The sequence below is a fragment of the Littorina saxatilis genome, linkage group LG7, assembly GCF_037325665.1.
Source record: "Littorina saxatilis isolate snail1 linkage group LG7, US_GU_Lsax_2.0, whole genome shotgun sequence".
NCBI classification, from domain to species: Eukaryota; Metazoa; Mollusca; class Gastropoda; order Littorinimorpha; family Littorinidae; genus Littorina; species Littorina saxatilis.
Genome location: NC_090251.1, coordinates 54,578,840 through 54,601,406, shown reverse-complemented (window position 1 = coordinate 54,601,406; position 22,567 = coordinate 54,578,840). Strand labels below are relative to the sequence as shown.

Sequence of the window (22,567 nt, the reverse complement as noted above, 5' to 3'; positions counted from 1 at the left end):
GAATCGCTCTACTCACACACACACACATACACCACGACCCTCGTCTCGATTCCTCCCTCTACGTTAAAACATTTAGTCAAAACTTGACTAAATGTAAAAAAGGAAGCGAGATTAACCTGGTCAGGTGTCCAGCACACGTGAACGTGCCTGGCAACAAGAGAGTAGACAAAGCCGCTAAAGAAGCTGCCCAAGGCATAGGCGCCTCCGAGGTAGACCTGCCATTGTCTGCTTCTGACATTACAGCCTTACAGACTCTCTTCTCTGGAGAGAATGGAAGAACAAATACATACACAGGGCAATAAGTTCTGGCTGGCTCATTCAGGAAGCCCCACCAAAACAGATGAACACCTATAATGCATGCCCACGTCTAACAAACCGCTAAAGGGCAGAAGCTGGGAACGACCAATTTCTAGAGCTTAAATGCACCTGTCAATTCGACCTCAGCATTGCTCATTTGACTTTGGAGTGTGATTTGAACTCATGCCACTTTCAACCCCTGACTCAGTTTATAAACTCGAACAGAAATATCCTGCCAAATACCCCAAATGAAAAATTAAGCTATCTTTTAAGTTTTAATAAAGACCTTGGGTGGCAAGGTCCCAAACTTATCGCTAGACTTGTGCACACGCACCCACTTGGTCCCTGGATATGAAGAGATATTACTGCAACTAACAGGTCCATTCATGCTTCTCATAGCTACTTTATATTTTTATCAGAACCTTTTAAGAATACCCTTTTATATCCAAGTATCTCTTATTACCACTTTTAATTAGATGAGCGAGAGTGTGCGGGGGGTGGGAGGGTGGTGAACCACTGTACATAAAGGGAAAGTTTGTGTGCGCGCCTGTGTGTGTTTTTAATCTAAGACAAATGTCGCCAATGTTTTTACAGAGTGACGTTAAATAAACGATTTTATCATTTTATCATCAAACACAAAAACGTGCTGCTTGTAACAGTGTCTTTATCTCCTGTATTTTGCATACATTCATGATCAATCACATCTTGTCCAGTGGAAACTACACAAAGCAGTGCTTCTTCACAGACCAATGACTTCCGTTCACTATACTAAAATAAACTAAAACAAAAAATCAATCACAGGCTTGATAGTTTAACTAATGCATGAGCCGTACCACAAAATCAGATTTAATCTAACACACACAAGGAATGTACAATCTGACAAAAATTGTTCATGATACTATGCATGGGAATACGAACACATTTGTTTTTTCATGCATTCCTGGTCATATTCGATAAGAAATAGTGTGCCCAATACACAATGTTACAGCGACGAACACTAGGTAGAAAATGTCCCACACTATACGCCGCCTTCTTTTTCAGTTTTTATTTTTCAGTCTTATGCACATTCAAACATGCTACTGTCATAACAGCCCAGTTTCCAAAGGAATGTAGTATCAAAAGTTATCCCTGCAAGAAATGAAAAGGTTATCTGGTCAAGTTCTACACAACAAACTTATTCGATAGGACCTAACTCATAACTAGACTAAGACTAGAACATGATTAATCATTTGACAAGAAATCTTAGTGAACAAACTAGCAGGACATAGTTATTGTGTATGCATAATCATATCTGTTGAATAAGAAAAAAGTAATCTAAAGAAGAATGTTTGGTGCAGCATTCTTACAAAATGTTTACTCATAGTCATACACAATCAACACAGACTCTCTACAACCATCTGGTACTGTAGGCATCATCATGCACAATACGCAACGCATAAATAAAAATAACAGAGAGAAAAGAACGGGGTTTATCCCACTAAATAATTCATTTTTTGATAATGAATACAACTTGTTCATACCACGTCAACTTATATAATAACCAAAAGCTTATTCCAGAAACAACCTCGCTTGCCTTCAGTTGAAATGCAATGCATAAACACATATCCAGTCAGGCTACACATCAACCATAAATTCGTAACAAAGTCAAAAATGTCATTCACACAAAGAACAAGATCATTGACTAAACTATCATCAAATACACCTATACACACGCTCTGGTTAACAAACTATCCACTACACCATCTTTTATCACAAGGTGCATTTTAGCTCCGACTTTCAAACGGGAATCCACTAGAAAAGCTGCCCCCTTAAATCTTCTGCCACAACTTGAAGAGGACAACTCATGATAGCGACAGCAGAACCGCCTCCAAAGACCTTTTTATTTTTTTATTGAGGTTTTGTTCATAACATCAGCATATCTTCTGCCTTACTTTTTTTTAAACCTGATTTTCTGAGGGTTTCTTATGTCTTAAAGGGGCCCCACTGTCTTTGACCATCACAATCTCACAGCCTCTCTGTTTAGAGATGACCCCACCCAAAATGCCCAACGCATGTCCAAAAATGAAGATTTTGAAACCTAGAGGGTAAGATTGAACCAACAGCAAACTATCAAAACAGGGGTGTTGATACTGTGAAAGGTCAGAATGACTGGGAACTAAACATGTTTTCCATGCAACAACAATGCCAAATGAGCACTATCTTTTTGGGGAGTGGAGGGTCCTTTGACATTTTCGATTTCTCATAAATATGTACTGCCCTTTTATCCCAGCAACATGGGCAGATAATGCCCATACCTCGCTTGTCGAATGCACACTCCTCAGTTCATAGCAGAAAAAAAACCAAGCCCTATAATAATAGTCAACAACAAAACTAATTTTAAGCACAGAAACTATGGTGGAGCTGACATGAACCTTTAAATGTCTAAACCCTTGGAAAACCCATTACAGACTTTAACGAACAGAAAACATCTGCCATGACATGCTAGCAGTAGCACAGTCTGTACCTTCCATGTTACGGATGCAGAAGTTGCCATGGAAAGAGAGGTGGTTTGTGTTCCCTCATAAAGTTAGCAGCAAAACATCGGTTCATAGTCAACTTCCCGGCGGCACGGGAAGAAGCTGTTAATGGAGGGGAAGAAACAAGTGTGTGTGTGTGTGTGTGTGTGTTTTGTGTGCGTGTGTGTTTTGTGTGCGTGTGTGTGTGTGTGTTTTGTGTGTGTGTGTGTGTCTTTGTGTGTGTGTGTTTTGTGTGCGTGTGTGTGTGTTTGTGTTTTGTGTGCGTGTGTGTGTTTGTGTGTGCATCTGTTTGAGTGTCATAGTTTGTATTTTGTGTGTAAGTATTCAAGCGCATGTGTGTGTGTGTGTGTGTGTGTGTGTGTGTGTGCGTGAGTGTGTGTGTGTGTGTGAGTGTGTGTGAGTGTGTGAGTGTGTGTGTGTGTGTGTGTGTGTGAGTGTGTGTGTGAGTGTGTGTGTGTGAGTGTGTGTGTGTGTGAGTAAGTACTAAACTGTGTTTATGTGCCTACGCGTGTGCATGGCACTCTATTCATAAATGCATGTGTGCTTGCAGAGCTACGACTGTTGTTCTACACAAAGATAAGTAAGTGTGTGGATGGGAGGCATAACAAGGATGGTGTCGGGAGATGAAAAAATTCTGAAACTTCTTTTAAATCAGCAAAAACTAAATTTTCAGTCATTTTGACAAAACTTTTTTCTCCGTTGGGAGAAGGCAATGCCAAGGACTGCCTTAAACTTCTGAAAATTGCCAAAACTTGTATGCCCTTCAGTCTGGGCAAATTTGCATAATGAGATGTGGCTGGCAGTAGATGGAGAGGGGAGAGGATACGGGCCTCTACTCTGACAGAAAGTCGGGCCAGTAGCATGCAGGGCGGTAGTTGTCTCACAATCGCTGCTGGTCGAGCAGGTCGAGGCTGATGCGGTAGTAGATGTAGGGGTAGTACTCCGCAGACCCCATGTTCATGCCAGGAATGTCCATCATCTGACTCTGAAGGAGGAAAAAACACACACAATGTTATCACAGGAATGTCATTTCCCATCTGCAAAATGCCAAAACCTACTTCAATTAAAATCACCGAGAGGTTTGCTGCCATTCTGACCGACACGCAATACGATCCTAGGGGATATCATTTCTCGTCGTTGAAAAGCAAAAATTGACTTCAAATCACCGAGAGCTTTGCCGCAATTCTGACAGAGCTGAAGCACTTTTTCACAATGAGTAAAAGGTAACACCAAAACTTTTGAAAACTGATAAAACTTGTATGTCTATTTCAGTAACCTTGTCAAAGAAAAGTTCCATCAACCTTCCTGAAACCTAAAATCAGATTGGAGCAAAGAATGAAACTCTTGTGCCAAACATGTTGATACCGCAGAGGCTCTCACTGGGATAGCGCTTACAAGGAATTTCTAAAAAAGATCTAAGAAAACCGAAAGAAAAAGAAATCAAACATGTAACAGTTAATGTAATGTAATGTGAACATAAGATGCCTGGCTGCTAATGCCTGTGAAAGCTTAAATCTCCCTTTGATGTAAAAGACAGTAAAGCCAATTGGAAATGCTCTGCACTATGTTTGACTGGTTACTTTGTTCCTCCTGATAAGTTTGACATTTCTTTTTGGCTGAGTGAACTCCCTTTTGCACAGTTTCACATATATCAGAAATTCACTACCAGCCAAGGTTATAGACACTTCATACCTGAAGAAACTTCATTCATGTTAACTTTGGTAAGTTAGTCAAATAAGTCTGAACTTGCAACAAGAACGAACTAACATACAATCCATTTGAACTTTAATTGAAAACAAGACCAAAAAATAAAATAAAATAAAATAAAAACTAAACTTCTGATTGTATACATGAATTGCAACGGAGAAAAAGAAGTAAAGGTGAACAAAACAACACTGTCCACATAACAACACTGTCCACATAACAACCCTGTCTTACCTCATCCTCCTTTTCATGGTTATATTATCAACACACACACACACACACACACACACACACACACACACACACACACACACACACATTTTATTTTTAAGTGTTCTGTGACGACATGCATGGTGGTGGCTAAACTTTATCAGGGGATGCAACTCTGGCTAAACTACCTGTACAGAAAAGGATATAATTTTCAGAAGTGTGTTTTACCTCATGACCATTTCTTTTGAGACTCATCCCTAGTCACCAACGTGTTACACTGACAGCACAATTAAAGTGTGCCCCCCCCCCCCCCCACCCCCCTATTTTACAACCTTGAAAACTGAGAAAAATATGTCTTACAGATGTAATTAACATAAATGTTAGAAAGCCGAGTCTAAACTTGGGTGGGGTTCCCATCAGGGGGTCTTACAAGTTTTTTACACGTAGCAGCAAAACATTGAGTTTCCAAATTGACTGATACATACATCTCCATCCTTGAAGCTGAGAGAGGAGTTGTCTAGATGCTGGTAGAGCTGCTTCAGGACATCCCTTAGCCGTTTCTGGGAACGCTTGTTCGGCACCAGGACCATGGCTTGGAAATTTACTGGCAGACCATATCTGAAATAATAATGTTCACACAGTGTTTAATTTTTGTCTTTCTTTTCATTTTCATTACTTTATTGTCCCATCGCTGGGAAATTCGGGTCGCTTCCTCCCAGTGGAAAGCTAGCAGCAACCGAGTCGCGCTACAAAGGTGTCTGCGTGTTTAGGTGTATTCAGCCTCCTGCACTTATGGCAGAATGACCGAGGTATTTTACGTGCCAAAGTGGTGACACCGGGATGGAACATGGATACTGTCTCTGAGTCTGCACATAAAGTTGACCCGTGTCTGTCCCGGCCTGGATTCGAACCTGCGACCATAGCATCACAAGTCCAGTGCTCCAACTCCAACGGATAGCGACAACTGGTTTTAACACCAGCGCCATTACCGATTGAGCTATTTCCCCGCAAGTTCATGGAAGAAAACAGAGAGCTTGATGAGGACATTTTTTCCAGATTTGTCTGACATTTTCCCTTTTTGACTTTTGGAATTCAAGAAATCTGTCCATGAAGAGTTTTTCAAATCAGGATTTTCAGATTTCCTGATGGGAATTTTCTTCACGGAGAGTCTGTTTCAACTTGTTTACAAAGTCTGAGCAAAATATCTCAAGGAATGAGTGAGCCTGAAAGCCTGCTGTGTTCTTGACACCAAATCTTAGTGCTATAAAATTGGTGTCATTCTGTTGTTAAACACCACAGCCTCGTAAACCTTAACATCATCAAAAACATCACAGCTGAGCACACACAATCTTCTCCAGACTTATTATTTGACAATTCCTCAAAGCAGCAGAGAATAAATTTGCCGTCAATAATGAATACCATCTTACCTGAGAACAGACTCCACAAAGACGCGAAGAGCTTTCACGTGTATCCAAGCGATGAAACACTCGCTAAAGTTCACCTTCAACCATCTCACCAGTGGGGGCTGAAACAGACACGCAAGAACTTTTTTTTAACAGACATTTGCAGATTCATTACATTGATTCAGTGTCACAGCCAGCCATCGTCGAACGCTGAAGAAGAAGAAGAAGAAGTGTCACAGCCTCTGAACTCAGAATACATGTTAAGGATTTATGTCGAAATTGTGCAAAATATGATTTTTCGGTCCATACTTCTTCTTCACCGTTCCAGAATTTTCTGGTTACGTGTGAGCTCGTTTGCCCATTTGGGTTCCCCAAACTATACTCTGAGAGCATAGTCAGCTTCACTCCGCTTTCGTTGAGTAGGCATGCTGGGTATTTTCGTGTTTCCATAACCCACCGAACTCCGACATGGATTACAGGATCTTTTCCGTGCGCACTTGGTCTTGTGCTTGCGTGTACACACGAAGGGTTTTAAGTCACTAGCAGGTCTGCACATAAGTTGACCTGGGATTCGAACTCACGACCTCCCGATTAGGAGGCCGACGTCTTACCACCATGTCACTGCGCCCGTCATCGGTCCATACAAGAAGATACACAGTTGAATGAATTCAAACACTCTCTGTGTTTACAGCATCTATTGCCCACAGAAAAAGGAAGACTTGCCCAAGAAACAGACAAATTCATTCTCATTTAACTTAAATACATTCAGAAAAAGACAAACAAATGCATATCAAATAACCAAAGGGAAGTAATCGCTCTTAATGCATACGACATGTGTAATAGAGTAAGCGAGAGTTGTACGGAACCTTTTCTCCTGGCACCTGAGAGAATAACAAGCATTGAAATGAAGAAGCGACTGCAACAAAATAGCAATCAGCAACCACACTACAGGTACTGGACACCCTCCCCAATCCCTTCCCCCTCAAGACGTCCCACTTTCAAAACATTTTTCTCAGATTTTCTGTTGATTTTGTCTGTAACTTTACCTGCATTTTAAACCCTAATATTGGCCGATTTTGGTGGTCTAAAAGGAAGGGTTCAACCGTATCATGAAACTTGCATACATGTACAAGATAGAAACAAAAGAGAAGGTCACTCACAAACTGTTTCTTTTTCTTGGTGTCTGCATCTTCAGCCTCCTTTCTCCCAGCCAGAATATCAGCTTCGTTGTACACAAAGTCTCGCACTGAAAACCTGCCCACAGAATCATGCACTTCAGACAGAGAAGCATCACATTTTAAATACACTGACCTAGCACTCCCGCTTGTAGAAAACTTGATCACCTCACATTTCTTAATTCAAAAGTCTTTAAAATTAATAAAAGGTTCTCTTCCTTTCTTCTGCATGATTAACCCTTACACTGGTGCAATTCTGTAACACATGTTACATAGCCACTCGTGAATTAACAGAGAGAAAAACAAGAAGGGCAAAGCCCATACGACTCACATGCTTGACCTGCTTTACACATTTTTCCTACCAAAATACATGTGACCTTGACCCAAGGTCAAGGTCATCCAAGGTCATGCAACACAAAGCTGTTAATTCAAGACATAGGAAGTACAATGGTGCTTATTGGCTCTTTCTACCATGAGATATGGTCACTTTTAGTGGTTCACTACCTTATTTTGGTCACATTTCATAAGGGTCAAAGTGACCTTGACCTTGATCATATGTGACCAAATGTGTCTCATGATAAACGCATAACATGTGCCCCACATAATTTTTAAGTTTGAAACAGTTATCTTCCATAGTTCAGGGTCAAGGTCACTTCAAAATATGTATACAATCCAACTTTGAAGAGCTCCTGTGACCTTGACCTTGAAGCAAGGTAAACCAAACTGGTATCAAAAGATGGGGCTTACTTTGCCCTATATATCATATATAGGTGAGGTATTCAATCTCAAAAACTTCAGAGAAAATGGGAAAAATGGGAAAAATAGCTGTTTTTTAGACAACATTTATGGCCCCTGCGACCTTGACCTTGAAGCAAGGTCAAGATGCTATGTATGTTTTTTGGGGCCTTGTCATCATACACCATCTTGCCAAATTTGGTACTGATAGACTGAATAGTGTCCAAGAAATATCCAACGTTAAAGTTTTCCGGACGGACGGACGGACGGACGACTCGGGTGAGTACATAGACTCACTTTTGCTTCGCATGTGAGTCAATAAAGAAAAACGGTCATATAGGTTTTCGCATCCATGGGAGGTAATCGGAACCGACCAAACAGACTGAGCCAGTAGCGTGACATATGTCGTGACAACCAGGTGACTGTATACGTAAAGTAGCGCGACATATGTCGCGACAACCAGCCTAAGGGTTAAGAACGTTCCTGTAAAAGATTCACTCTCTGATCAAATCCACTTCCATTTGGGACCTTTTGTTTCTGTCTTTTTTTTTTTTCACTTTCCTAAAGTAAAACAGACATTCCACAATAAATGTGTTTAAAAAGAAACAAAACAAAACAAAGATCGCATTTTCTTTTTTTGTACTATGCTACCGCTACCTTGCCACATGTCTTCATCTGACAGCCTGTAAAATGTTTGCTCCCTGTTAAAATCCACCTGTGTTCGAGAACTCTTTTTGTCCGTTTATTTTCTCAATATGTAAAGCAAGTTTTGCACAATATAGTTGCAAGAAAAGAAGTTTATTTCCTTCTCTTGCACTATTGTACCCCTACCACGCTTGAGCTTCTAACTCTGGTAAAAAAAACAGCGCTACATGAGAAGAAAATAAAAAGATGGGGTGACTTACTTGGTTTAAAGAGTGTTTATTCAGTTACATAAGTACACAGCCGTGGAGTGTCTGTAATAATAAACGAGTATTACAAGATAACCGTATAAATGTGACCCTCCACCACGGAATGAATCGCATGTCACCTTTGCATGATTTTCATATTTTTACATTTTCCTAAAGAGTTTTTTTTATGCTCTATCCAGTGGTGAAAACCGTTTTAGAAAAGAGCGAAAACTGTTTGAGTTATAAGCCTGTGACTAAGGTGACCCTCACACTGTTACCAGACACCCCCCAGGCTTATATTAAGCCTAGTGCAGAACCGCGCGAGGTGACATGCGACTCATTTCATGGTGGAGAGTCACAACTGTGCTCTTGGAAACAAACGAGAAATGCCGCAGGTGACTTACTTTGCCTCTCTGCATTTATGCCTGAATTCATCGGCCACTCTCTGGAATAACGTGACGCTGACCAGCAGGTTCTCCTGGTCTTCAAACAACTGCCTGCAACAGACACAAGTTGTACAGTGCAAGTATTGCACATCCCATATCTGTACACACACACATACACACACATACACACACATACACACACATATACACACACACACACACACACACACACACACACACAAACTCACTCGTTTATCTCACCCACCCCCTCTCTCCCTCCAACATCCACACACACACAGACATATACACAAACAGAATCTATACATATAAATAAAAGAGAGTGTCTGTCTGTGTGTGTGTGTGTGTGTGTGTCTGTCTGTCTGTGATCGCCATACCTCAGAGATGGCAAAAGATAAGCACAAGATATTTTGCATGCACACTGCCCTGGACCCACAAATGTGCACCTGGGTTTTAGTTTCTCCAGACATTGTTTCCTGCCTCGGATAATTACCCTCCCCATCTATCAATACAGTCTATATAGTACAAGGGAGGTAAGCATGGGTGCAACTGCTGGAAAATGAAAAAACTGAAAAAGTCGTGGTCCTGGGGCAGGGGCCATCAAGGCCCCGGCGGGGTGCAGGGGCAGCGCCCTTCCTGGGGGGTCCAGGGGGGCAGCGCCCCCCACCCCAAAACGAATTTTTGCATTTCAGGGAGGATTTGAATGGCCTCTTTTGACTCTAAATCTATTTCAGAACAAACAGGCTTTGCGGATATGCATAATAATTTATGAACAATCTTGTAAACCTGAAGGTATTTGTAACCACCCAGCCGAAAATAAATTTTAGCATTTTAAGAGGGGCTATTTGAGCCTCTCCTGGTTTTAAAACTGAAAACAGCAACAGCAACAAAATGTTGGGGGGGGGGGGGGGGGGAGGATGCACAATATGAAAACCCTCTATACTTGAAGGTGTTTGGTTGCATCACTCTTGCTAGAGGGTCTACAAAAAACAAGGTCAACACATTTCAAGAAGGGTTTTAGAAGCCTCTCCTTGCTAACAAACTTAAAATTGGAGATGCCCAAATTAAAAATCTTGTAAACTTGAAGGTGATTAATTTTATCACTTAGTTTTGTCTTTGATTTAAAAAATGTTTACTGAATTAAAGGAAAATTACCATGCTAACAAAAAGTTTTCACAAACACAGGAAATTACAGTCACCTCCCTTGTATTACAACTTCTTTACTTGAAGCTTATGAATTTATCATTGCAGGAGGTAAATTCTCAAATAATTGTTGAACCATAGCTTCAACCAAATGAGAAACAAGTTTCAAGTCACTGAGTTTGTTTCAATTGGATACTTTCAAAAGGGCTAACTGCTCAGGTTAAAAAGAAGAAGGTTTAGACAAAAACAGAAACCTCCAGAGTTATATCCCTTGCCATGCACATGCAATCTTCTGATGCTGCTTTTTCATTTTAGGAGTTAAATTCGCAAATGATTGTTGAATCATAGCTTGAATTAAAAGAAAAATAAGTTTTAAGCAAGCTTGTTTTAGTTGCCAATTTTCTAAAGGACTCAATGTATCTGAAGCAAAATACCACTGGTTCATAGATCAGGAATGCAAATTTTCTCTACCACTGAAGGTCTCTGAATCCCTGAAAGTGGGGTATATAAGGAAGGCTAAATACACAGCATCTAAGGGGGCCCGGTTAGCTCAGGTGGTAGAGCACTGGACTTGTGATCGAGAGGTCGCTGGTTCGAATCCGGGCCGGGACGGACACGGTCAACTTTATGTGCAGACCCAGAGACGGTATCCATCTCCCACCCCCGTGTCACCACAATGGCACGTTAAAGATCTTGGTCATTCTACCATAAGTGCAGATGGCTGATACCACCTAAACACGCAAACATCAAAAAGCCGTGAGGGCGTAAAACTCGAATCGTATAAACCAATTCATGTCCAATATAGGCAATTAAGACCTGACGGACAATAAGCCCTTTAAAATTTACTTTTTTTTTACAGCACCTAAGATGCCACATTCACCAGTATGACATGACATCCTCCCCCCCCCCCCCCCCCCTTCTCTTGGCACCCTTACACAACCGTCCCTATCAGGCATGGTCAAAGGTGGCTGACCTCTCAAGCAACCTTTCAAAAAAACGGATTTTCCTCTGCAGCCTCCTGAGAAAAACGGAAATTCCGTCCTAGACGGAAGAGTTGCACCCATGGGTAAGTCATGCTTTGTCACCCACGGAAGGGAGGTAACTCTCATCAAACCGGTATACTGTGTCATTCTCAAGGGTTACCCCCCGCCCGCTATCATCCCGCCGCCCCCCCCCCTCCCCCACACACACACTAACCCTGCCCCCTGCTCCCCATCCCTGCCTTCCAGATCATCGCGAATAATGTTTACGAAACGATCGCCTCAGTGAAAGATCACGAGAATTTACAGATTTCTCTCCCCTGTTCAAAAAGGTATGACGCTCTCACTCATGAGGTATGCGTGCTTTGATCAGAGGGTAACTACAGTGGGTGTGAGAAGGGGTAAACAAATCACGAAGAACACGTTGAACCAAATAGAAACTTGCCTTGCCTATACATCCAAATGTATGAGCTCACACTGTCATTTTTCTTATCCACATTGGAATAAGATTCGAGAGGTTTCTGAGAGAGGGGAGAGCAGAAACACCCGGGCGAAGCCGGGCCTGACTGCTAGTAATAATAATAATGTCTTTTTTAATGTAAGATTTAGATATCACATCAATTTAGATAGCATGACACTGATTACAATTGATCTTGGCCACAATGTAAACATGAGCATGCCAATTCTACTGATTGAGCTGTAACTCCTTGCATTTTGATATACTGTGAAACAGACTAATCGGTGTCCCTGTCTTCATCAGCAGTTCATTATTAACTGTATTAAAGGCACAGTGCGCCTCCCATAAACCATCACAGATACTGTCAGGCTTTTACACACAGTACAAACACCCTTTCATTTAAACACTCACAAAATGGGAACATCCTAGGTGCCCTCCTTAAAGAGCGAGCAATTTTCAAAGAATTTATTTTTGCGTAGTTTATCTTACCCCTGAGCCATCGTGAACCCGTGTGATCCAGTTTTTCTTTTTCACAATGTAGTCGTCAGTTAGTAATTTGAATGCGACTTGATGTGAGCTTATCTGCAATAGCACGTTATTATGTTCCTCTGACTATGCACGAAACAAACGGCTGTGGTTCACAAGAACTCTAGCGATGGCTTTTGACTGTTCAGAGGAACTGGCGTGCCTATAAACCGTCGTCTGCTACGAGAACCACGACCTTGCGTGACCCTGCTTCCGGGCTTTTCTTTTTTCAAACTTTCAAAACTTCGAATTGTACTGATCTTGTCTTGATGAAAAAAGAATTCTTTTATGATTTAAGAATGTTTGTGTAACAAGCTGTCAATTAAAAGTTAGGTCTAGCGCCAAAACGCACCAAGGTCCGATTGTCTCTGAGCAATCGGCGCAAAATTAATTCTTTACAAATTGCTCGCTCTTTACGTAGGGCACCTAGGATGTTCCCGTTTGGTGAGCGTTCAAATGGAAGGGTGTTTGTACTGTGTGTGAAAGCCTGACAGTATCTGTGATGGTTTACGGGAGGCTTACTGTGCCTTTAAGTGGCAGTTGGGATAATATAGGTAAAAGGACTGATATTTTCACACTGGGGCCTTGAAGGCTATGCCTCTTGTTATTCTTTATTTTGCTTTTAGGTTGCATCTTTCATATAAATGATAAAACAACTTAAAAATTCAAAATGTCCTCCTCCTTTTTTGTGAGAAAAATCCACCTCCCAAAACTGTTACAGTGTATGTGCAAAGCTTGACACCCATTCATTTTCACATAATAAATATTCCCACACTATCACATTTGTTAGTCCTGTGAGAGTTATACATGTATGGAGCTAAGCACTACATATTGTATTTTAACTTTACATTGAAAAATACACTTCCAAAACCATATGATGTTAATTCATGTTCTTGGATTTTTGTGGGTGTTTAAATAAAAAATGTAACAAGAAGGGCAAAGCCCATACAACTCAAATGCTTGACCTTGACCTTTACATGACCTTGACCTTCAGGGTCAAGGTCAAATAACTAAACCTAGCAATGACATCATACACTAAGAACTGTTTTACACATTTTTCCTACCAAAATACATGTGACCTTGGCCCAAGGTCAAGGTCATCCAAGGTCATGCAACACAAAGCTGTTAATTCAAGACATAGGAAGTACAATGGTGCTTATTGGCTCTTTCTACCATGAGATATGGTCACTTTTAGTGGTTCACTACCTTATTTTGGTCACATTTCATAAGGGTCAAAGTGACCTTGACCTTGATCATATGTGACCAAATGTATCTCATGATGAAAGCATAACATGTGCCCCACATAATTTTTCAGTTTGAAACAGTTATCTTCCATAGTTCAGGGTCAAGGTCACTTCAAAATATGTATACAATCCAACTTTGAAGAGCTCCTGTGACCTTGACCTTGAAGCAAGGTAAACCAAACTGGTATCAAAAGATGGGGCTTACTTTGCCCTATATATCATATATAGGTGAGGTATTCAATCTCAAAAACTTCAGAGAAAATGGGAAAAATGTGAAAAATAGCTGTTTTTTAGACAACATTTATGGCCCCTGCGACCTTGACCTTGAAGCAAGGTCAAGATGCTATGTATGTTTTTTGGGGCCTTGTCATCATACACCATCTTGCCAAATTTGGTACTGATAGACTGAATAGTGTCCAAGAAATATCCAACGTTAAAGTTTTCCGGACGGACGGACGACTCGGGTGAGTACATAGACTCACTTTTGCTTCGCATGTGAGTCAAACAATGGGGGGGGGGGGGGGGGGGGTGGTGGTGGTGGTGGTGGTGGTATGCAACATGCTTACAATAATAACAGCATCACCAACCAACTATAACAATCAACCAAACTTACTTTGACGATCTTGGTACAACCATGTCCGTCAGCTTTTCATATCTCAGAAACCAGTCATCTCTCATACCCCTGTGGAGTAGAGTGGAAAAAGAAAGAACAAAATGTCAGTGTCATGGAAGGTTCAGGCCAATTATCATATCTGAATCTAAAGACAACCTTAACCACCCCCTTTCACTTTCCTGGTTTAACTGCCTGCTGTGTCCACACAGAAACGCACGCACACACACACACACACACCTGAAAAAGCAAGCAATGTAAAACAAAGCCATTTCACATCACTTAATTCAGTCAATTCTTCAGTCAAATACAAACAACTGATTCATTTACTATGATACATGTGATAAAAAGATACCCATAGGACCAGCCAACAGATTATCTACAATGCCGGTGGCACATCACAACTGGTACATTAAATATAAAAGATAATAAATAATGGAATAACAGAAAAGTGTCCTCTCAAGGGAGGTGATGGGCCTCACATGACAGGTATCACTGTACACATCTGTCACCTGTCTTACCTGGGAACCACAACAAGCAGGGTGACCAGGTATTCAGAGTCCAGCACAAAGTCCTCCTTCTTCACAAGATCCACCAAGTTACGTGTCAGCAAACTCCCTCTGGAAGGAGAAATAGAGAGAGAGAAAAATAAGACATCACTCAAATGAGTCAAAACAGACATGCACGCTACACATCCAAGGATATAACTTGGAAAAGTAGAAAAGCAGGAGGAAAAAAGTTTGGGGTCCAGAAGGGCCAGCACTTATACTCTTGGGGTTTCTGGAAGTGGGGGGTCGGGGTCAAAGACCCATACATTTTAGCCTATTTCAGTGCTACGGGGAAGGACACCCCGGAGAAACAAACCGGGGCAGACGATGCTCGTCAGCTTTGGTCAGCAAATCGTCTACCAGAAGGAAACTGGGATAATTAGAAAACCAGGGGAGCTGAAGACGGAGGTACTAGGCCATTGGTGCTCTCTAGACAACCATGGTACCACGCGTGTACACACGAAATGATATTGTCAGCCTATTTCAGTAACTTCAGAGACAATGTGGAGCCAATGCATATGCCATGAAATAAAAAAATCTACACATCTTGACAAATTTCCCAAAACTTATTTGAAAAGAATTTTCATAGTCTGCAATTCAAGATTAAAACTATTTCATAGTCTGCAATTCAAGATTAAAACTATTATCCGTGACAGCCTGCACATCAACTGGTCAAGTGATGATTCCAGGAGACTAAAGAGTCCACTTTCATTTATCTTTTAAAATGGATTTGGTGAATGTGTACTCATGCTCTGTGTGTGTGTGCATGACATGCGTGACAATCACAGTGTATGTGCTATGTGTCGATACATGCATACATGCTGGTCTGTGTGGTTATCTGTGTGTGGACGCACTTAAAGGTATAGGATGTTTTACACATCTTGAGCTTGAACTTACGTTGACTTGCGTTCAAAGCTCTGTACGTTGCTTTTCAGTGTGTTGTAGGCATGAGCTTTGCTCTTCAAGTCCGCTTCTGCCTGGCCCACTTGCTAAAATGTAAAAATGAAAACAAAACAAAATAAAGTAACAAAGAAAAATTACTGAGGAAAACTTAAATAACTCAATAAAATCAAGCATGATCAATCAAAGTTAAAAACAAGAACAGAACTCTCCAGAGTCTGATCGTTGGAAAGCCGAGATGTGAACCAAACCCTCATTGCTCCCGAAGATTTCCCACAATAAAACATAATGACAACTGATGATATTTTTCACAATGAAACATATTTTAATTATGCTAGATGCACAAGAGAATTAAATATTTTTTTGTTCATTAGTATATAATGTGAACTTTGAATTATGCATACAGTCTCTGTAAACGACAATAACAAAAAGTAATAGTTGAAAGACAAAAGAAATGGGTACTCACCAACAAGAAGACAGCACAAACAAAGACAACGTGCAGTGTTGGTGAGTACCGATTTCTTTTGTTTATCAACTTTGTTTTCACGCAGTCATCTTGTTGTTTAGAAAAAGTAATAATCCATAATTCATCCGAAAGATCATGCCAGCATTACCTTGCCGATCATCTCAGCGAGGGACTTGAGCTGTTGCTTGATGGGAAACTTGGCTCCATCCCAGGCAAACTTATGCAGATAATTCGCAGGTGTGGCTGCAATCACACATTAAAAATTTGATGAATATGGTACTAATCTGATTACATCAAGAAAGTCCTGCTGAAAACTGATTTATTTTATTTTATATATATTATATCTGTAACAGCATCCTCCAACTTTATAAGTAATTGATCATTACATGTAGTAACCAGACCTGGGAATCCATATGATTTTGCCGTATTTTGTACGCTTGATTGTGTAAAATACGATCAGTATAGTCGGTGGAGAAAAAAAATTGACGAGAACAATTCTTAAGACAGTTTTTTTTCTCTCTTTGAATGACGTGCAAAGCATGTTTGAATCGTCGATGTTCAAATGTTGTGTGGAGTACACTTAATTTTCCGAAAATACACCAAGTTTGTTTGAGAATATTCCAAATGCAAAACAGGGGTTTGCAGCTCTGAGTAACTTTATCATCTGAACATTATCATCTGACAGGTTACTTGAAATGTAATTTCTGTAAATATGATACAATGTTTCAAGGTGTAGGCATTTTGAAGGCACTCTCCTCCACGCGAAAACAGTAATGTTCAGCTCAGACCTTACTCAACTTACTGCCCGTTATGCCGGTTGGTATGTAGGGCAGTAACGAAGGAAGTGCAGCTTAGAGTGAACATTTTTGGAGAAATAATTGCAAAGACTGCCACTCGCGTACGTTAAAGCAATTAATTCATCCGAAAAATTCCTACACTGCACAGAAAGCCATGAGGCTGTTGGTTATTGTTATGTCTTGAAGCGGAGGGATTGGCTATCCCATAGCACCCACAAGCCATGAGGCTGTTGGTTATTGTTATGTCTTGAAGCGGAGGGATTGGCTATCCCATAGCACCCACAAGCCATGAGGCTGTTGGTTATTGTTATGTCTTGAAGCGGAGGGATTGGCTGTCCCATAGCACCCACAAGCCATGAGGCTGTTGGTTAATGTTATGTCTTGAAGCGGAGGGATTGGCTATCCCATAGCACCCACAAGCCATGAGGCTGTTGGTTATTGTTATGTCTTGAAGCGGAGGGATTGGCTATCCCATAGCACCCACAAGCCATGAGGCTGTTGGTTATTGTTATGTCTTGAAGCGGAGGGATTGGCTATCCCATAGCACCCACAAGCCTAACAAGATCTGAGATGGCCAGTCCAATGGTTTGAAGGATCGAATTATATTCTACATATCACGATTTTAAAACACGCAAGTACAGTATTTTTTGTCTTTTTATTTGAATGTAATTATATATATATATACATACAGTCACACCTGCCTTGACGATCTCCTCTCAATAACCACCACTCGCCCACAACGACCACCCCAAAGGACAATATTTTGTGAATATAATTCATCTTTCCACAGGTACCACCTGTCTATATATATATAACAACCACTTATGGCGGGTCCCTTGAGTCGTTGCTCTGAACAGGTGACTGTGCAAGATAAGAACTAGTCCTCACTGTCGTTTATCTTGAGGTTTTCCACAAGCTTGTCTTTGGTGGGAGTGGTGTCTTCCAATACATCACCCAGGTACTGTGCAATCTTGCGCGACACACTGAAACACAGAGACACAGGCGTTTGAAATAAAGCATCCCTGTGATAGCCATGTAGAGAACCGTCATGGATGATATTTTGTGATTGGAAAATGGTGATTATAACATTAAAGAGAACTACCTAGGAACATAAAGTGTCTAGTACAGTGGAACCCCCCTTTTAAGACCCCCCAATTTAAGTCTTCCTCCCTTTAAGACCCTCTTTTCTCAGACTTTTTGTTCATAACCTCTGTAAATTTACCCCCATTTTAAGACTTCCTCCTTTTTAAGACCTGATTTTGTCAGATTTTTGAGGTCTTAACAGGGGGGTTCAACTGTACTCGCAAATGTATGACTTGGATTGGCGACGTAAATCACCTTGTGCCTGGGTAGCATCTAGTGTGTTGACACTCTGTATCTGTAAGTTGTAACTCTCTTCTCCTTCTCTTGCACCCTGTCTCTGCCAAAGTAATTACTCTCAAAGTTTCAGCCGGTTAATAAATCAACACAACTATGGTATTGGTAAAAGAGCATGACACAAGCAATAAAAACAAAGAAGAAAGAAATGACATTCAAGGATGGCCAAATCGTCCGCCTGGTCGCCAGGGGCGGGTAATTTAAAACCAAAAAAATATTTGGTCTTCCCTTACACTGATCAAAATATGAACAAGCTTACCTTTCAGCATAGATGTCAAGTTTTCCAAGGTCATCTCCTAGTCCAACCAGTGTGTCTAATGTGCCCACCTGTGGAGAAACAAATCTTCGTCAATTTTTTTTTGTTTTTTGTTATAATTATATATATAATATATAAATGTGTATAGATCTGTCCTCCAATTAATGGACTCTGTATCATGGTATGAATATTGGCTACAGTGTAACCCCCATTTTAAGACCCACCCCCCCCCCCCCCCCCCCCCCCCCAATTAAGACTACATCCTTTTTAAGAAACTGTTTTTTTAGATTTTCTGTTCACAACCTCTGATCATATAGAGTATTTACCCCTTTTCAAAGACCAGGTAGTTGGAGGTCCATCAAGTGGGGACAACTGCCATTCATCACTTTCATGCTTACCCTCAGATCTGGGATGTTAAATTTGTAGTTGGTCGACAGATTCTCTGCACTTGTGGCCCTGTTCAAGGTGTCCCAAGTTTTCTGCGGGGTATTCTCCCCTGGTGCTGATATCAGCCATACTTCACTCATTTTGATGATCTGTGAGAAAAATAGCATTTCTTACATATAATATATATACATATAATATATAGTTACGCTTACAAATTACAATACAAAAACAACAAAACTTCATCACAAGCGTTCTCTTATGCAGGGATCGCGTTTACGCACGATTTTTGCGTATTTGACGCATTTTAAAAGTCGCTGACGCGTTTTTTTCGCCGCGCCGCGTAAGCCATACGCAAAAATATTGTAACTTTTTCTTGTCTTCACGCAGCGCTTTTGCTCTGACTTAATAATCACCCGATCCTGAAACTGACTATAGGGCTCGAGAAGTGACGACACACATGAAATCTGCGCGTCAAAACTAAAGTCCGTTTCTTTTTGCATCGAAGTATCGCAAACGCACGTAACGAGGGTATTACCAGATAATGTCTTGTCGGATTATGAAACAAACATTAGCTACTCTCCCATCTCGCGCTTCCAAAAGGCGGAAAGTGTGTCTAGTCGTATTAGAGCGGGAAACAAACTCGCAAGGCCCGAAGGTTGGAGACAGCAGGGGTGTTATTCGACAGGCGTGCGCGGAGTTTGACAGAAAAACTCGCCGTATTTAGGTAAGGAGTGTCTTTAAGTCTTTCGTGCGTGTTTTGTTTATGTCTGTACGTGTTTTCGTAGTACGCAAAAATATTGGTCCGTGACGCGTTTTTTTCGTTTCGTTGCGTATGACTTACGCGTTTTTTAAAAAAGCTAGCGCGATCCCCGCTTATGGAACAGACAGCCCGCTTCGATTGGGTGTATGTGAGCAGGCATGAGTGTAAGCTAGGCCTCTATTTTGTCTAAGTTAGGCACTTGTTCATCATAGTGATTCTTCTTCTTCTTCTGCGTTCGTGGGCTGAAACTCCCACGTGCACTCGTGGTTTGCACGTGTGGAATTTTACGTGTATGACAGTTTCTACCACGCCATTTAGGCAGCCATACGCCGCTTTCGGAGGAAGCATGCTGGGTATTTTCGTGTTTCTATAACCCACCGAACTATGACATGGATTACAGGACCTTTTTCGTGCGCACTTGGTCTTGTGCTTGCGTGTACACACGGGGGTGTTTGGACACCGAGAAGAGTCTGCACACAAAGTTGACTCTGAGAAATAAATCTCTCGCCGAACGTGGGGACGAACTCACGCTGACAGCGGCCAACTGGATACAAATCCAGCGCGCTACCGACTGAGCTACATCCCCGCCCCGTATAGTGATTCAAAGTGAATATTATATATTCAGTTCACTAGTAGTAGTATTTAGTACTACAGTAAGCTATGTACAATTTCTACACATGTATACATGTCTTCTTGAGCATGTGTACCTTGTAAATTCTGTGCTTTTCTGGGACGTACACTGTATCAAATCATGTACTACACATGTGGGTTTATATAATTGGTAATGTTATATACACATGTAGTGATTATAACCTACACAATCACAAATTTCATGACTGAGAATTACAAATTTGTATGCTTGCTAAGTTAGTTGTACGTAAGTCTCTTGTTTAAAAGTAGTAGTAGTCGTTTTGGGACTGCTGTTATCCCCTAGGCCTTGCAGCCCATAAGGTGTCCCATTCTGTGGTTGCATACAAATGAAGTTTTGTTTCTTTTATTCTTCCAATTGTGGACTGATGATGAAGAAACATATCTGCAATAAGTTGCTAGAAGGGGACCCCACACACAAAATAGACTTACATTCAGACATGCTCAGAAATCAGAACGATGTGGCTGTATAACCGTTAACAATGATTGACTGAATGACTTTCAACTTACAAAAATCTAGCACTGTACACGAACTAATAGTATCAATGTATCAACTATCATGAGTGCAGATATTGAAGAGATGACAGTAAACACATTTTCTTGTAAGAAATGTCAATTGTGAAAGCGAAAGATCCATCTGACGTATCCCACTGAAAATACACACATGGTTTCACTCTTGCAACGGTGTGTTTTCAAGAGACACGCATGATTTTTGTTTTCAGCACTGCTGGGTAAATTACAAGACAGACGGCTGCTATGTTGACAGGCAGAGGAAAACAAGCAGTATAACTAAAATCTGCACCAAAATGCAATACTCACGACCAGATCAAATGATAACAATGAGGATAAGATCACACCAGGTCGAATGCTACGGCCGAAATATCAAATCGGCGTCTACAAAACGATTCACAAACAGTAAACACGGCCGATTCTATCACGAGTCAGCGGCCATGTTTAATTCACGTGATACCCCACGTGATACTTAAGATGCAGGAGGAACATATTCTACTGTCTCTCCTGACGACCCGTCGGTCCAGGTCCTCCTTCAGTAGTGAGATGAGGCGCTTCCAGGCTCAGAGAATTTTCTGTTTGCTTTGAGTGGATTTACTGGGAGTGTGGTGGGATAAAACTTTTATGCTTGGGCGAAGATCAATTCACCAAGAAGTGGATTAAGCTACTTGTAGTTATCATTCGCTTGTGATTCACCATAATACTATTTTTAACTATTAACTTTAATAGGTTTATCGCCCCCCCCCCCCCCCACTTTCTGTATGTCATTGTCTCTCTATTAAGGATATATACAGTCATGTAAAAACTAGCAAACAGCTTCGCCCAAGTTTTTAGCTGAGCACTATGACGTGACCATCATAGTGTGAATTTAAAACATCAATCAGTTTCCATATTATTATTATTATTATTATGGGGAGCTTATATTGCATGTTACGATATCAATGATCTCCCTTCCATCGGAAAATTCTAGAACCTTCATCAGCAGATAATGAAACTCCTTTGTTGAGTAGTATGATAAATATATAAAAACAATATTTAAAAAAAAAAAACAAAAAAACTAACACACACGTATATATCAATCAATCAATCAATATGAGGCTTATATCGCGCGTATTCCGTGGGTACAGTTCTAAGCGTAGGGATTTTTTTAATTTTGTAAAAAAATTTTTATGCAATTTATATCGCGCACATATTCAAGGCGCAGGGATTTATTTATGCCGTGTGAGATGGAATTTTTTTACACAATACATCACGCATTCACATCGGCCAGCAGATCGCAGCCATTTCGGCGCATATCCTACTTTTCACGGCCTATTATTCCAAGTCACACGGGTATTTTGGTGCACATTTTTATCTATGCCTATACAATTTTGCCAGGAAAGACCCTTTTGTCAATCGTGGGATCTTTAACGTGCACACCCCAATGTAGTGTACACAAAGGGACCTCGATTTTTCGTCTCATCCGAAAGACTAGCACTTGAACCCACCACCAAGGTTAGGAAAGGGGGGAGAAAATTGCTAACGCCCTGACCCAGGGTCGAACTCGCAACCTCTCGCTTCCGAGCGCAAGTGCGTTACCACTCGGCCACCCAGTCCAGTGCATACACATACATATATAACACATC

The 22,567-nt window shown here is 41.0% G+C and overlaps 1 protein-coding gene across 2 annotated transcripts; it reads right to left on the bottom strand.

The window, feature by feature from the left end:
* Positions 1-944: 944 nt before the first annotated feature.
* Positions 945-21,399, bottom strand: LOC138971827 (V-type proton ATPase subunit C-like). 2 transcript variants are annotated; one of them, XM_070344650.1, is made up of 14 exons: positions 21,252-21,399; positions 19,036-19,173; positions 18,641-18,708; positions 17,893-17,987; positions 16,356-16,450; positions 15,739-15,830; positions 14,815-14,913; positions 14,297-14,365; positions 9,335-9,427; positions 7,291-7,384; positions 6,155-6,252; positions 5,213-5,345; positions 3,698-3,798; positions 945-2,915 (listed from the first exon to the last, which is right to left on the bottom strand). In XM_070344650.1, the coding sequence occupies exons 2-14, from the start codon at positions 19,162-19,164 to the stop codon at positions 2,864-2,866; spliced, it is 1,218 nt and encodes a 405-aa protein (XP_070200751.1). In that variant the 5' UTR covers positions 19,165-19,173; positions 21,252-21,399; the 3' UTR covers positions 945-2,863. The 2 variants fall into 2 exon arrangements, with proteins under 2 accessions (XP_070200751.1, XP_070200752.1); XM_070344651.1 differs by having other exon boundaries at positions 945-3,798.
* Between the last annotated feature and the right edge of the window lie 1,168 nt (positions 21,400-22,567).